Below are 16,967 nucleotides of genomic sequence, written 5' to 3'. Positions count from 1 at the left end.
CTGAGTCATGATTTAACACGACTGGATGACTCGTGTGTGTGTGTGTGTGTGTGTGTGTGTGTGTGTGTGTGTGTGTGTGTGTGTGTGTGTGTGCTGGTGAAGTTCTTCCATGTTTAATCACACGTCTTCTCTCCTGCCATTTGCTTAGGATCCCTTGTCGTCACATTTTCAAAGACGACTAATATTTGTCACTCTGCCTGCTGTAGTCTAGGCTCTTGTGTTTCATCTAGTTTCACCAAAAAACCTATCATATGTTGAAACTATTAAATACATCTTATTTTCAGTCACTGGTTGCAGATTTATGCAACAAAAGCACCAGCGGAGAGCATTATGCAGAGCTGGAACACTCACGATTCTGATTAATGTGGACATGATTCCTGAGTAACTAAACCCCAAAATAACTTTTTTTTTCGCTAATTAACTCATTCACTACCAATGACAACTTAAGTCGTCATTTGCATGTTTTTACTGTGTGGGCATCAGAACGAGCCCCCGCACCACGAGAACAAACATCTCAGCTCTAAAGCCGATCTTCATCTGCATACGTCACACATGTGATCAGGAAGCAGAAAAATCCATGTGTTAGGACATCGTTTTGGGCCGCTGCTGTAAAAAAAAGTGAGGCGCAAACCTGAAAAGCTTATGCCGATCACAATTCAACAACGAATTATGAAAGAACAAATAACGCTCAAAATGCGCGGATTCTTCCTGATGTAAGAGGTGAGTCTCTGCTTTGTTTTGGTTGTTTTGGCGTCGACATCATCCTAGAGCGCAACGTTCTGTGACTCTTAAAAAACAGTAAAAACAGTGAAAAACGCTGGCAGCAAATGAGTAAACTGTATAATTGGGTCTTTAAAAATGCAATCGTTCTGTTTCTGTGCATGTTTTGACATGTTTGTGTAAACTTGATTAAATCTTGAATCTAGGTCTAAAAATGTCTTAGTGCTGCCCCCTGTGGCTGAACTGCGGCTACTGCTTTTTAAACTTGTGATTGACTGGGGCTGGTACAATTTCACGTCATCGGTACAGTCTCCTCCCACTCCCCCTCCCTCCCAGAATGGAAATTCCCCACACTTGGCCATGTCACTCTGTGCCTAATGGCAACGCCCACTTTCATAGCATTTTTTAAATCTTGACTGGGGTGAAGTTACATTTTCTGATGGTGTGCAGTCCCTCTTTAAGTGAATCAGTATTTAGCATCTCTGCTCTCACACATGCACCCCGCCCTGCTAGAGTCATGTCTCCCTAAGGCACAGCATGCAACTGGCTGCTGGCATTATGACGACCTTTTCTGCACCGAGCATCTCTGCCCGTTTGAGTCATTCCCACCTGTGGCATCAGAGCTCAGAGAGGTCAGAATCAGACCAGAACTGTCTGAAGCTTCACATTGTTTAACCTAACACACACACACACACACACACACACACGCACGCACGCGCGCACACACACACACACACAGCTCTTTTCGTTCAAATGCACCTCTCGAATCACATCACATCAGCTTAGAACTTCATCTTTTGGTGCTTTTTGCAGATGATGTGGTTCTGTGGGCTTCATCAGATTGTGATCTTCACTTTTCACTGGAGCAGTTCACAGCCATGTGTGAAGCAGCTGGGCTGAGAATCAGCTGCTCTAAATCCGAGACCATGGTCTTGAGTTGGAAAAGGGTAGAATGCCTTCTCCGGGTCAGGGATGAGGTATTGCCTCAATTGGAGGAGGTTAAGTATCTCAGGGTCTTGTTCACCGCAGGGTGTCTGGCTCTCGCTTAGAGATAGGGTGAGAAGCTCGGTCATCCGGGAGAGGCTCGGAGTAGATCCGCTGCTTTTCCACATCAAGAGGAGCCAGTTGAGATGGCTCGGGCATCTGGTCTGGATGCCTCCTGGACGCCTCCCTGGTATTCGGGGCACGTCTAACCAGGAGAAGACCCAAGGGAACACCCAGGACACTGTGGAGGAACTATGTCGCTCGGCTTTTTGAAAACAGACCTTTAATGTAGTTTTGCCCCATAATGTTTAAAGTGGCAACAGTGCCGCAGTGTTCATCTGTAGAAATAAATTTTATCCAATAATCTTTGCTTTATCTCTGCTAATCAGTTAGAGCATCATAATCCAGAAATAATTTGGTAAAACAATGGTTCAGCTCCATAAACTCCTCCTTTTATTATTCTAAGAACTCACTATGCATGAGGGCTCCTTTTCTTGTTGCTTGCATGGGTGTGTGTGTGTGTGTGTGTGTGTGTGTGTGTGTGTGTGTGTGTGTGTGTGTGTGCGTGTGCGTGTGCGTGTGTGCGTGTGTGTGTGTGTGTGTGTGTGTGGGGGGGGGGGGGGGGTGCTTTGACTAACTTTGTGTTAGAGGGTAGAGCCACATGGCCGCTACACCTGTTTGCAGATTAATAACAGGCAGTTTTATCAGGTGTGCGTCCATGATAGTGAAGGGTTGACTGGAGTGAGGGGCTCAGTAAGCAAAGATAAATAAAAAGTAGACGTAGTGGTTTTACAGTAAATAGGGTTAGAATGAGATTACTTTACATGTAAAGATGAGTTTACTCACCCAGGCCCAAACACGATACTCTGAGCCCCGACTTTCCAAGGTTCCTGTGTAAACAGAAAAAAGCAGTGTTGAGTTTATTCTGAGGACCAATGATATGAGTTTGCTCATGCAGCCAGAGGGAAACCAAGAAGATAATCTAAATTCAAATCACTTTCCGGTGATCCTAGTGATCCCCGTTCCACTAACACTCAAGTAAAAAGGTAATAAAGTTGTATTAAAAAAACTCTGTCTTTATGACAGGACTGCAAAAAATAAAACATATTTTGAAGCAAATGTGGTTTTTATTTTCTATTTTTATGAGCCTTTCTGGGCTCAACAACTAAAAATATAGATCATTTTAGAAGGGTGAAAATCCTTCGAGAGGGTTTTCTTTTCATGGTAAAAGAAAAAAAAAAGTTTTTTCTACCACGAGAAAACTTTTTTCATTTCCTCCCGAGTCACAAAGTCAAGAGAGAAAATAAATTTAATCAGATTTCAAAAGTAAGGCAGCTTTTTTTCTGTTTGCCTTCGCGGCTTTCGGCGAGCATGTTTTGTGCTCCTGCTTCAGTTGCTGTAAATCTCCCAAAAACCTCAGTTTAATAAAGTATTGAATGTTTAACTGCAGTTCACATTTTTGGGCTTAAATGAAGACAACTCTTAAATATGAACAAATGTTAGATTTATAAATGTTGAATTTTACTTTTCTTCACACCTGTCTCTCTGACCCATCAAATATCAGCAGTGGCGGTTCTACATGGAATTCTACATGGCCCTCCCCGGGCGAGGCCCCCTTTGAGCCCCCCCACCACCACCACCACCTGCACGCACACACGCATGTTTTCTACAAACAGGCATGTTTTATCAGAACGACTATTGAACATTCTTTTTTCTAAGTTGCACATATTTACATTAATTACTACGAAGTTGTCAGAATGTACAGCAATATGCATTATATACTGTATCAAAATATATAGAATCAAATAAAACAAACAATAATTAAATATTGAGAATATATGAACATAATATATAATAAATATTCTAAATAGCAAACATATTTCACACATAACAAACCAAAGATAATAACTACAGCATTGCACTTAGAACAGAAAACACAAACTAAAAATAAAACCTAACCTTGATGCAAAGTCATCAGAATCAGAATCAGAATCAGAATAGGTTTATTGCCATTGTCAGTGAACAAGCAGTTCACAAACTAGGATCTTGCTTCGGTACTAATGTGCTACATATAACATGAATAATAAATTTCAAAAATAGGATAAGTAGAATAAAACATAATAAAACTAGCATAAAACATTCAGCTATAAAAAAGGCAGGTAATGGTAATATGGCCGATAACGTGACGTTGTGTCAAGTACAGCATACGAACATGGTTGTGTATTTTTAATCTATTCACAAGTCTAACGGCAGATGGAAAGAAGCTGTTCTTATGGCGGGAGGTTCTGGTCTGGATGGACTGTAACCTCCAGCCTGAGGGAAGCGGCTCGAAAAGTCTGTGACCCGGGTGAGAAGGGTCAGCTGCTATCCGACCTGCACGCCCCCGAGTTTTGGAGACGTACAGGTCCTGGAGAGATGGAAGGCTGCAGCCAATCACCTTCTCAGCGGAGCGCACAATGCGCTGCAGTCTATTTTTGTCCCTAACTGTGGCTCCAGCGTACCACACAGTGATGGAGGAGGTGAGGAAGGACTCAATGATGGCCGTGTAAAACTGCACCATCATCTGGGCCGGCAACTTGGCCTTTTTCAACTGCCATCATCAATAATGTCATCATATGAAATCTGCTCCCCTACTGAGTGATTGATACTAATCAGAGCCAGGTTCAGGCCCGGCATCAAGGCAGGGCCTGGGCGGGCCCGGTCCGCCCATCTGCCGATCTGACCCGCCCAGGACAGATTACAACACCTCATGCAAATGTATTGGCTCAAGAAGATCAACAGAGGGCACTCTAGGTTACTAATCGACAGTTTTAGATGCAGTAGAAGAAGACAATTTGGTACAGTAGCTTGCTAAAATGGATATCAGAGCTTGGATTAGCAAACAGAAAAACAATGCTAGCACAAGCAGGGATGATGCAACATCAAAAAGGCCAGTGCAGCCAGAAGTTGCAGCTACAAGCGCTTCTGTTCCTCCTCTCTCCGTGCCTCCAGCAAGTCTTAGGGGTGTCTGCTGTCCTTTTGATTCAAATGTTTTAAAACGCATATTAAAGTTGAAACTGTTTTTGAACCATCTTAAATACAGGGTTGTCTGTTCTCTTTTTAGAAAGAAAACACTCTAGATTTTCTAAATCTTGTTTAGAAGACCTAGTTTACACTTCTTACCAGCTGGTAGCAGTAACACACCAAGTCACAGTTTACCAAGAAGAAGAAGCACGCAGCCAAGAAGTAGCATGCTAATGTTGGGGTTATTAGGAGCGAACAATTCGTAAGCTTTAACTTACTTTTGGATTCTTCAATAAATTCTGTAAATATGGAACTATTTACTGATTTATTAATTAATTAAGATATTCTTAGATATCTTCGGGGCACCACCCTTTAATTAGAAAGGGAAATGAATCCAAAACTCTTATCAGTCTTTCTTGAAGTTCGTAGAATCCTCGGAGCAGAGACTTCTCTTCAACACAACAAAGCTACTGGACACAAAAATCTGAATTTTATAACATTTAATTAACAATTTGTCAAATGAATAAACAGTGGAATAGATGAATAATAACCGTGTGATATGATTGAAGATGGATGTGTTTGCATGTGATGGAGGATGTATGAATGGGGTCCTTTGTTCTCACAAAGGAGTAGTGTGTGTGTGTGTGTGTGTGTGTGCGTGTGTATGGATTCAAAATGGAGTCTTGAATACAAGATGGCTGACCCCTTTGTCTGGCTAAAGTGTGGGTGGCAACTTGCACTTTAACTTCCAAAGCACTTAGAATCAGTAGTAACTTAACCTTAAATCACTCAAAACATTTCAAAAGATCATGAAACAACACAAAAGATTAATCACAAATTAATATCTTTTAGTTTCAGCCTGGCCATGACAGAAACCATTTTAAGATACCAAACAATGATCAATAAGCAGTTTATTCTTTCAAAATGACCCGACGGACGTGTTTGGGACGAAAGAGGAAAACACGAAGCTACTTTTTAAGCAATAGCGCGGTTTTATTGCTTATTCTGGACTATAGAGTTAACGGAAGAAGAAGGAGAGAGAGAAAGAGATGAGTTGCTGATCACCAGAAGAGCGAGGCGTCCCTCCCTCTTTGATTTGACGGTTCTCCGTGTTTCTCCGCAGCTTTCGGCGTCGTCCGTCGGTTTGATGCTTTCTCCGTTGTTTGGCGTTCACGAGTGTTTCTCCACGGGCTGGACAGAGACAGCAAAGTTTCTTTCTGTGCTGAGTTATAACTTACAGCGTGCTTGATGGAGTTGTTGCTTTCCTCCGCAGTTCTGTGTCCTCAAACATCAGCTGGAAGGGAGCAGAAACGAGCAGATCTGATGGGCTTGCAGTTTAGTTTCCAGCAGTTCCGTGGGCTCAACTTGGCACTTAGAGCTTCCGCGTGCTCAAGTTGTCGGAGCGTTGACAAGCGTGTCCTTACCGCCAGGTATCCTGGGCAAAAGAACGAGGATTCTTTGTCTCTGCTGAAGATTTATGGTCTTAGTTCGCGGGAAAAGCTCCACGGCTTCCCGCACATGCGCAGAACGTGTTTCTGGTACTAGGCGGTGATGTCATCACAATGCTTCCGTGTGCAAAGCATCATGGGAAATGAAGTTTCTTGGCGCTGATGTGATTATTTGCTTTTCAGAGCAATTTAAGCACAGTCATTTTGGAGAAAATCACTGCATAGTAATTTCCTCATGAGGTCAGACCCTCAACATTCCCCCTTTTGGTTTCGGGGATCGCGCCCAAAGCTCGATCGTCGGAAGCACAGATGGGTTTGTTCCTCATGAACGTAGGTCGACTTGATTGTCGGAAGCACAGGTGGGTTTGTTCCTTAGGACGTTGGTCTCCTTGGACGCCTTTGTCTTTGGTCTTTGTCTTGGATCCTGGCGCCTTTGGTCTTTGATCCTGGTCAGGCACAAAGAGGATAGGAAACGGGATAGTCCCCAACGAGCATAACGAGAAGAAGCCACTCACGCAGGTGGTACGCAATGAAGATGTCGTCCATGCGAGAGGTAGTAGTGTAGAAGGAGGAAGGTCGGTGGGCGGTTAACTCCACAAGGGGACACAAAGGCATCTCACCGCCGGCCATACAGTTCAGTTTATGGAGCACGCGGTGATGTACGAGGTCCATAGTTCGCAAACGCGCATTGACCTATGTGGTCCCAAGACTAACCTGACGCTAACTAGTATTTGTGATGTAAACATTATGAGAAATACGTGCAAAAAGAAGAATTTACTAAGGTATCAAGCTGCAGGGCAGGATTTGGAAGAAAACTTGTGTACTAAGTACTTTATTGGAGAACATTAACTGGACGTAAGGATTGTTTTGAGATGGTGACTCTGTGGTGCGCAGGCGCAGCTAAGAACGGTGAGTTACAAGTATTTTTCTAAGAGGTTCAGTAAAATTGGTTACTTTGTCTTAAGTTTTGATTGCATCTTTAATTGGCATACATAATCAGAATTAAACAATGAAGAATCTTAGCTTTTCAGTTATTTATGTAGAACAAGTTGGTGACGCAAACGGCCAATTTGACCCGGAAGTATATGTATGTAACGTCCACCAGACAGATTATAAACATGCAAAGGAGTTGATAAAAGCACGGTTTACTGATCCCCCCCCCCCCCCCCCCCCCCCCCCCCGAAAAACGGCCTCTGGCGCCGGGTCTGGCCAGGTTAGTGAGCCACCCCTGAAACATAGGTGACCTCAGGTATGACTTGATCAAGTTTTGAAAAGCTCCTCTCAGCTTGAGCCACAGTGACTGGCAGAGCAGTCCAAAAGTTGGGGTAGATCTCCAATAGATCTTTATCATGATCCATAATATTTTAGAATTGCCTCTGAAATTGTAATTTAAACTGACATAAAAAAACTGTAGACTACCAAAAATGCCAACTTTTACAGAACAAATCATGTAAAAAATAATCAGTGCAGCCATCTGCAATAAATAAACAGGATAGTTAGTGGTGACTGGGGAGTTTTCTTCTGCTTGTAGAGTTGTTTTATTTATTATTATGTGAACACGATTAACATGTGTTTGTTGTTGTTCAGGCAGGCCACAGGCTGCAGCGAGCATTTAACAAATCCTAGTTTGAATCAGTAAAAAACGATTCAAGGAATTTTTTCAAACCATTTCAATATTCGTTTCAATATTTCAGCCCTATTAGCTCTGTTAGCAATTAGTTGACCGAATTTAACCGTTAAAATCCCAGTTAACTGGTTCAAAAAAATCAAAATCATGAGAGCGTACAAACCTTTATCTTTCTCCTCTTTTTTTCTTTTTTTTTTTTTTCCTGAATCGGGCACCTGGTGGTTTTAGCCTTTTTATGTTCATCTCTTCTGTTTGGCTCTTGACTCAATAAGTTTCCTTTAGTCAGGACTAAACAATTTGACCTTGATGGGGGAGTTGACCACAAAATGGTTTTGTTTTTCCATTTTTTTATTTGGCCATTTCACACAATTCAGAAAAACCTGAAAGAATGATAGGCCTGTGTTTATGATATTATGAATGAAATGTGCGTTAAATGGAAGAACATCAATATGTGATTGACTTTAGCCATGTTAATACAGTTGATTCAGCCCCTGCCCGCTCATTTCATTTGGGAAAGACCCAGAGGTGAATTCCCCCGCCGCACCCCTCCCGTTCCTCTTCTTCTTACACACACGGAGCACCTGAACCCTCTCAGTCAGCAGGAGCGCCTGCAGCTGCAGGGGGGCGCACACTTGCTGTTTCCAATCCAGACACTGTGATATATGACCGATAATAGAAAACCCTCGGAGTGGTGCAGATTTCTTTCTTTTTTATTTTTTACTCAGCGCTCGTGCTCCCCTTTGTCATGAAAAAATGCCGCCCCGGGCAACTGCCCTGTCGGCCCGTGCCTAAAACCACTACTGAATATCAGGTATGATAAACTATTTAAACACCTGATCCTTTAAGTCACCCCATCTTACAATTTGCACTCTTTCTGTTAAAAAATGTGAATTTCTCAGAATCATAATTCCATGTTTACTTGGCTCTTATCACCCTTTGCAGATGTTTTTCCCAGGAAACGTCCCGTCTGCTGATTGAACAGTAAATTATTCACAGCTGTCAGCAGTCTCTCATTTGTGCTTAACAGTCAAAAGCGCATGAATCATTCTGCACCTGTGTGACCTCTATACAAGAATAGCGTATTGAAACTACAGTGTAAGCCACCTAAGGAGAAATCAAGTTTTGGATTATGCATAAGGTCCTCACTGACCTGAATCTATTCACAAAGCAACTCATTTTCAGCTGGAGCGACTTCGGGCAGCAAGTTGAAAGACTTTAATTAAATAATGACAGCCATTTTGGTCGATTCAGTTTTTTTATTCTTTTGCTTTTGGCAAAAATAAAATAAAAGTAAAATTAAATTAAATATGAACTTTTAAACTTATAAGCTAGATAATCATTAAATAAACATTTGTTTATTGCTACTTATAATAATTATAATATAATGAAATGTTTCATTAATCTGTGCTCAGTGATTGAAGTTTGAAATGAATGTTATGTTATGATTACATTGATTGAAATATATTTCAGCATGTTGATATGACGAGGTCATCACCATTTGCACTCACACAAAGACAAAGTCAAGTTAAGTTAAACAAGTGACACATAGATAGTCCTTTGCCCCAGATCAGAGGATCCGGTATCAACGAAGGCATGTTTCTGAGGTTGTCTTGGTAACCATTCCTCAACTTGTCAACCTCTGGTTGGCTACACAAATCATAACATGAGAACATTAAAACATCTCTAAGGCCGGTTTAGTGGGGCCGCAGTTTTTTCTACAGACCTCGGTGCCAGTGGCGGATTTAGCATTTTGGGGGCCCAAGGCGAACACAGACATGGGGCCCCTTACACAAAATTTTCGACAATCTTACCTTTACCTGGATTTGCGAAACTCTCCCCTCATCTGACATGAGTTATATTCCCTTTTTATTAGTCCTCTTTTTTCCTGTATTTCCCTCCCTTTGAGCACTTTCAATATTTGCTCTCCTTTCTTTTTCCTGTGCTTTAGCCTTTGTTTTGTTTTTCTATTTTCCATTTTGGTCCATTTTTTCCTCCCTTTAAACATTTTCTGTTGTCTTTCCTTTCTGCTTCCTTTTGATGTTTACATCGAAAAACGATGTCACTTTCAGAAGTGAAAATAAAAGCTTTTATGAAGCAAGCTGCTTCTTTCTCTATTTGGAGCCACTAGGATAACTCCATGCCATGCTTACCGTTTTGACTATCGCTTTGAGTTTGTTAGGAAAGATCCCGCCTCTCTTCTTTTTTCTGCTTTCTCTTCTTCTTCTTATTTGGGGTCTTATGGCACTTGGCAAACAACAATTTGGTGCATTACCGCCACCAACTGGATTGGAGTGGAATGACTACCAATCTCTTCATGTTTGTGCATCACCGTCTTAATAACCCTCTTAAGACCATAATTATAACAGGGCCCGCCTGATATTTTTTTAAATCTTATGGCTGTAAAATTGTAATAAAAAGTGCAAAGTGTGTGTAACTGTTCTCCTTTTTTCAGAACAACCTCAGCTTTCAGTGTATGGTTTGTATTTAGAATTTATTTCTATTAAAGCCTTTAAAAAATCAGCTTAAAAGTGAAAAAAGCAAAAAACGGAATTTAATTTTTTACATTTATTACTGAACAGGAACTTCAAAATTACTGGGCAAACAATTTGGAATGAACAATTTAAACGTTGAACTGTAATGCATGTTTTCTTAAAAAAGTTTCAACCTTGGTATCTTTTTTTAGCAGTTTTAAGGCCGTTTATTTTTGTAAACTTTCAGATGTTTTTATTTGATGTGGTAGACCTTGAAGAAGTTTCTCTCCAGCTGCAGGCAGAGTCCTCCACTGCCATGGGGTGCTTCTCTGGCACACCGTACACTGCTATACCAAAAACTTTTGTTTTAGCAAAAATAATTATTTATTGTAAAAAGATAAATAATGCTGGAATGAAGCTGAATCTTACAATTAACAAATAGTTGAGGGTTGTTCAAATAAAAAAATAAAAAATAAAGACTGAACAAACATTCATACCCTGGTTCACTGGAGACCTGTCCTTCTTTGTGGTCACTGTCTTAAGATATAAGCCTTCTGGGACACCAAACAGATCGTGTTGATTTTCTCAGGCATTTCCATAATTTCATGCTGGCTTTTTATGCTAATTAACTTCCCCGTTCCTTGATCTACTTTCACCGCGGCGCTGCGCTCCGTTTCAATCAGGCTGTACAGCAGGATTTACCTAACTCTAATTGCTTCATGCTATAGGTAGTTGGAAAGCTGCTTTTATGTACTTTTAGGAACTGTTGGAATTTTTTGAATCTAATCAGCCATTCAAAAGTTATAAAACGGAGCATTTGGATAACAAACTCAGCACGTCTCTGAATCTGTGTTGTGAATCGTTGGGCTCAAGACAGGGAATCCCAGGGGCTACCGTAATGTATTGTATATGCACGAAAAGCCCCACTTTTAATCTTTTTAGCACTTTTGGAATTTTAATGATATCTTGAACGGTTCAGGAATTATGGCAATGAGAAGTGCACGTGTCCAATCCCGTCGGCGGCGACAGGTTGGTAATAAGAATATTGTGGCATTAACAGAGGGGTGCCAGCGGTCAGGGCTAGGGGGCCCCCCCAACACAAGGGGGCACCAGGAGGCCGCCGACCTATGCCTAATTGTAAAACCGCCACTACTCGGTGTCTGGAAGTCCGAGGACTTCGACATTCCGGATCTATCACGAGGGTCTTCGAGTGGGTATGTAGACACGGCAGATAGCGTCTGATGTGTTTTTGATAATAATCAACTTCATAGCTTAACGCAAACCAAATTCTTTTACATCCAGAACTCAGCTCTCCTAGAAACGGAAGTTCTGATAACATCGCATTCACACATAGGTTCATACACCACATCTAGTTCCATCCATCACAGTAAATGTTACTTAACTTGTCATGTTTTAACTGTTGGTAAAATAAATTCTTACTTTTATAAACCTGACATTTTTCTGAATAAAAACGAAGTGTGTACAATCCCTTAATAAATAAAGAATGCTGGAATCTTCTGATAAACATACAAAGACCAAGCAGGGTTGATATTCTATATTTAGATCGGGTGTCACAGCTCATAGGTCATAAGTAGAGGTAATATATATATATATATATATATATATATATATATATGTTTATGTTTATGTGCTTAGCAGACGCTTTTACCCAAAGCGACTTACAATTTTATTTTTTTAACCTATAGGGCGTGTTGTGATCTGTGGGGGAAACCGGAGTACCCGGAGAAAACCCACGCATGCATGGGGAGAACACGCAACTCCACGCAGAAAGGCAAGTTTTGAACCTGCGACCTTCGTGCTGCGAGGCAACAGTGCTAACCGCTGCGCCACCATGCAGCCAATATATATATATATATATATATATATATATATATATATATATATATATATATATATATATATATATATATATATATATATATATATATATATATATATATATATATATATATATATATATATATAGCTCTTAAAGCACTCAATTTACCAAACCCTACATTACGTTACTGGTGTGGAAGCCGTAGTCACGCAATGCAAGTCTGTTCCATTTAACCGTTTTCTTTGACGAAGGAAGATCAGTGTCCTCGTAAGCAAGGAGCCGAGCCTCGCAAGACATCGCCTCGCAATGCTAGGTGCCTTGATAATGAGAAACGCCCAGGATTTCAAATAGCGGGGGAGAGGCAGGGATGGTGCGAGAGAACGCTCCCCCTCTCGTAGATTCCCCGATGGAGAACACAAGGCAGATGCCAGATTCAGCACACTCACACCGCTTCTCTGGAATACCCTGACAACTGAACCCCGTCCACGCTTGAGCATTTTCCCTCAGCTGCTGCTTTGCTTCCTAAAAGTTAACCAACAAGAACTGGAGTAACTGCTGCATTTATTCAGAGTAGAACGTCACAACATATAATAGCCATTTTTACCATTACGCCCTTTTTTGTTCTTGCAAGACATTTAACTTGTTATTGTTCTTGTTAAAACAACTTTTATATGTCGTATTTCGAGAAACGTTTCTGTTATAATGAAAGAATGCTCCTGTATGTTTTTCTCTCTGACAGAAATGCACTTCCGTACTAATGCCATGGTCAATCCATGTAAAATTACTCATTTAGCCTCTTTTTGATAACAATGCCTCCGATTTGCAGCAACGAAGCGGCATCAGGGAGCCTTAGGTTGTTTAGAAGAGGTCAGACTGTGGCTGTAATGTGGCAGTCCTTTTTCCAAAATACTACGCAATGGGGGTGTGAGGGCAGTCTCTGCGCTGACACGGATTCCCGTGTACCTTGCGATCGAAGCCTCACTCTAAGTATTTTTGACTAGCTACTCCTGAAGGTGTCTGTCCCCGTGCAGTCTCTGGTGATTTGACCTCCAGCTCCTGGAGCTCTGCATCGCTCCAGTTTATCATCTCAGCTGATTCTGTTTAAAATAGGTAAACTTACAGCCAGTGATGTAGTTTACTGCTGGAGCTCGGCAGTAGCCCCCATGTGATCATGACACCTCCCTCTGTTGCACTAAGGCGTTATATGCATTCACAAGTCCGGCGTTGTGGCAATATTACTACCAAGCGTGGCGGCACTAATGCCGCAAAATTCCCGCAATGCCTTGCTGCCACAGCGCGTTCATAAGACACACCGTGGTGGCAGTATTACGCTGATTTGCCAGCCTGGTGTATCTTCTAAAAAATATATTTCTTTGTGTTTTTGCTACAATTTTTTTCTCTTCTCCTGTTTTTGAACCAGCCATATGATTTCTCTGATTCGCTCCCACCTTGTGAATCATTAGTGGCAGAACTGTATTTCAACGTTGTGTTCTTCTGCAATTCCATAAAAATTGTAAGAAATCCCAATCAAGCAGGACTTGGATCTCACTTCAACAGCTTCCGACCGACATCAGTGAAAAAACAGATGACTGGGTTGTGAGGAGGAACGAAGCTAAAGCCGCTGTTAGAGCACCCAGGCAGGGCTGTTTTCATGTTTCAGCCAAGCTGATTTAAATTATGAATGCTCAAATAACTTTGCTCTGATTGGCTTTTATACTTCTGAACCTACACAATGCAACCCTTCATGCAGCACCCAGAAGAATAGACTGCAGTGTGGATGAATATATGGTAGTGAACAGAATTATCAATGAAATGGAGAGAATTGGATTCATCCATTCCTGATGCGAAATGAAATATTCTTCCTCATTTAAGAAAAAAACCTTCTTAACAACGTAAAAGCTCATTGTCACTGAAACCCACACAGTAGCCGTCCTCACCCATCAAATATTTATTGCAATATGAAACCCCAATTGCTGCATTTCCAACTAGACCAACCATAACAAGCCTTCCCAAACAATGAGGGCATTCATCTCCTCTTAAACATGTCTTCATTTGCCTGATGATGGACAGTAATGACTTTCTGTAATCCCCAGCACCACGGCAATATCATCTTCTCTTTTCATCTGCCAGAACGCTCCTGCAGCCGGCTTCTTTATCACCACATTCCTGTCACTGATTCCCCATCACTTACCCCACTACGGTATTTAGAAAGAGAAGGAAAACATCAGTTATGCCTTCAGAGTGCATTTTTAACAGGATTAATGCTTCGTAGACAGCTGACTGAAACTGTCCAAAATGCTCTGAGCGAGTGCTCCAAGAGTGGCAAAAGGGTTTAGCGTGTGGGGATGAAGTGACAGCTAACCCTTTACTGGATAATTAGTCTTGTCATGAGATTATCATATTTGTCGAGTAAAGCATTTTTTTTAAAGACCGAGGAGTCACTCTGTGTTTGTCAAATTTGATGAAAGTAAACGGGAAATGTTGCTAGCCTTTCACTTGAGGGATTTCAGAACTTCTGTGTTCACGAGGGCTGGGTTTTTGTCCGTTATCTGGATATTTCAGCCTATAATCCAACAAACCAGCCATTTTCTTTACTGCCCAGTGCCTTGTTTAGCATGAAAACCACAATAAATACTGTCTAAAAATATGTGTATGTCTATAAATGCCTTTGTTAAGAACAATAAGTGAGCAAAAGGTTGTTGTGCGTCTGGATCCTCCAGATGGTGTAACCTTGACTTTGCAGCTCTGGCATGTATGAAAGGTTATGCTGTAACAATTAGATGGTGAAAATTGACCCTTTTGATTCATAACACCTTTCTTGACTAGCAACATCATCCAAAACAAGGGTCGTCTTTGTAGATCTTCAGGTGTGTAGTGACAGTTACCCATTACATGTGTGTTACATGTGGGGTGGTTTGGAAAAGATGAACATTTCCAATTCTGAGTAAATTCGAAATGTTAGGGTTAAAAGAAAGTCTTTATCCTTTACAAAACCAAAAATACATGAAAAATACTTTGATTTAAAGAGTGGATATGCTTTGAGCTGTCATTTTAGAATTGGAAAACACTAATATTTTGGTTTTCTTAGCCAAAATGCCTTAATACCACCATCTCTGTGCTAGTATTACATACGTCTCTTGCTTGTAGCTGCATCTTAATCTGATCAAGGATGTTTCAAAGGAATGGTTCATTCATCGGGATCATCATGGAAACATGCTTCTGACGTACAATATATACCGTAAACTAAAGCATGGTGAAGATGCAGGTAAATGTCTCTGGGATGTAAAAATTAGAGCATCTCTATCCAGTGTAAAAGAGGCAACAAGCAGATTTTATTTTCCACGTGTATAAATATTATCATGTCAAAATGCTAAGTGTACACAATCCAGTCTATTAACCAGATTTATTCAGACATACAACTGATCACAGATCTGTGCATCCGGTCTATCCCCTCTGTCACATTTATCTATAAAACATGTTTTTATTTCCTTTCCTTGTCTAACAATAAGCTGGTCTAACACATTTTAAGGTCAGGCGCTAGTTTGCATTAGTCTTTTGTCAAACAAGAACTATAATCTGGGCCAAAGGTTTACAAAACAGCTGGGCTCGTGTTTACTGGAGGAAACACCTTTAATTTTTGTCATGTGTTCCCTCCAGACTTCAGATGCTACAGTCCAACGTTTTGTTTTTTATGCTCCCGGTTTCTGTTGAAGTGAAGACCACATCAGTAATGTAACTGTAAGGAGGAGCCAAAGTCGACCAGTCTCAGGGTAAATTATTTACTCCATCGTTTTTCTTTCACCAGATGCTGAAAATGATTCCCACAGACCTCAAAAACATAACTACTACTCATTAAACCTCAGCAAGTATCACGCTGACACATTTACTCATATCGATCCCATTCGAAATAGGCTTAAAAGGATTTTTCTGTGAACAAAATTGGCCAACAAATTCAGAGATAATAAAATGGAATCCCACAGCGGGTGACTCATCTTTCCTGTTTTTTCTCATCATATTGAATCATGGTTTCCTTCAACTCTGTGTCACATCTTTGCTGAGTCAGGCAGGAGTAACTGGGCCAAGTCATGTTAGAGTTCTGTCTATCTGACAGAGATGGTTAAGTCTGTTTACTCTGTAGGCTGATGTCTCTATGACATACACGCTTATAAAAACTGGAGTTTTACATTCAAAAGCTGCACGTAAAACCCTTTATTTCAAATGAAAAGAGAGCCATCCGTAAATAATTACCACTCTGCGTGCACTAATCATCTCATCATATTCAACTGACTGAGAAATTAACAAAAGCATTGCATCGGGGCAGCAGTAGCTTAGGTGGTAGAGCGGGCTGCCCCATGATCGGAGGGTCATGGGTTCGATTCCAGCTCCCGCCAGAGGTATCCTGCTGTTGTGTCCTTGGGCAAGACACTTCACCCAACTTGCCTGTGTTAGTGGTGGTCAGAGGGGCCGACGGCGCCAAATGGCAGCCTCGCCTCTGTCAGACCTCCCCAGGGTGGCTGTGGCTACAAGTAGCTTACATCACTAGCAGTGTGTGAATGTGAGAGTGTGTGAAAGCGTCTTTGGGTGTGTAGAAAAGCGCTATATAAGTTCAATGCATTATTATTATTATTATTATTATTGATTGGTTTAAAATACTGAAAAAGTCTGTTATGTTGTATTAAGATGTTGAATAAACTACAGAAGAAGCAAAATGAAGAATTGGCAAGATACAATGAGTTTCCATAGATTTGAAGTGATGAAAAATGACATTTTGGATGGTTCTGTAACGTCCATCAGTCCAAAGCCTAATTTATACTTCTCCGTTAGCTCCACGAGGGAGAGATACGCACGCACGGACAGAGATGTTTTGCTCTGGG

The 16,967-nt window shown here is 41.1% G+C and overlaps 1 protein-coding gene across 4 annotated transcripts in view; it reads right to left on the bottom strand.

Moving 5' to 3' along the window:
• kcnab1a (potassium voltage-gated channel subfamily A regulatory beta subunit 1a) overlaps positions 1-16,967 on the bottom strand; it is a 183,842-nt gene that overhangs the window by 53,314 nt on the left and 113,561 nt on the right. For all 4 annotated transcript variants that reach the window (XM_054742793.2, XM_054742791.2, XM_054742792.2 and 1 more), the window contains exon 2: positions 2,551-2,594. In XM_054742793.2, coding sequence (XP_054598768.1) covers positions 2,551-2,594 — 44 coding nt within the window. The remainder of the gene's footprint in view (positions 1-2,550; positions 2,595-16,967) is intronic.

This window comes from Nothobranchius furzeri, chromosome 13 (assembly GCF_043380555.1).
Source record: "Nothobranchius furzeri strain GRZ-AD chromosome 13, NfurGRZ-RIMD1, whole genome shotgun sequence".
Taxonomy (NCBI): Eukaryota; Metazoa; Chordata; class Actinopteri; order Cyprinodontiformes; family Nothobranchiidae; genus Nothobranchius; species Nothobranchius furzeri.
The sequence above is the reverse complement of the archived record's forward strand: the minus strand, read 5'-3'. Positions and strand labels throughout refer to the sequence as shown.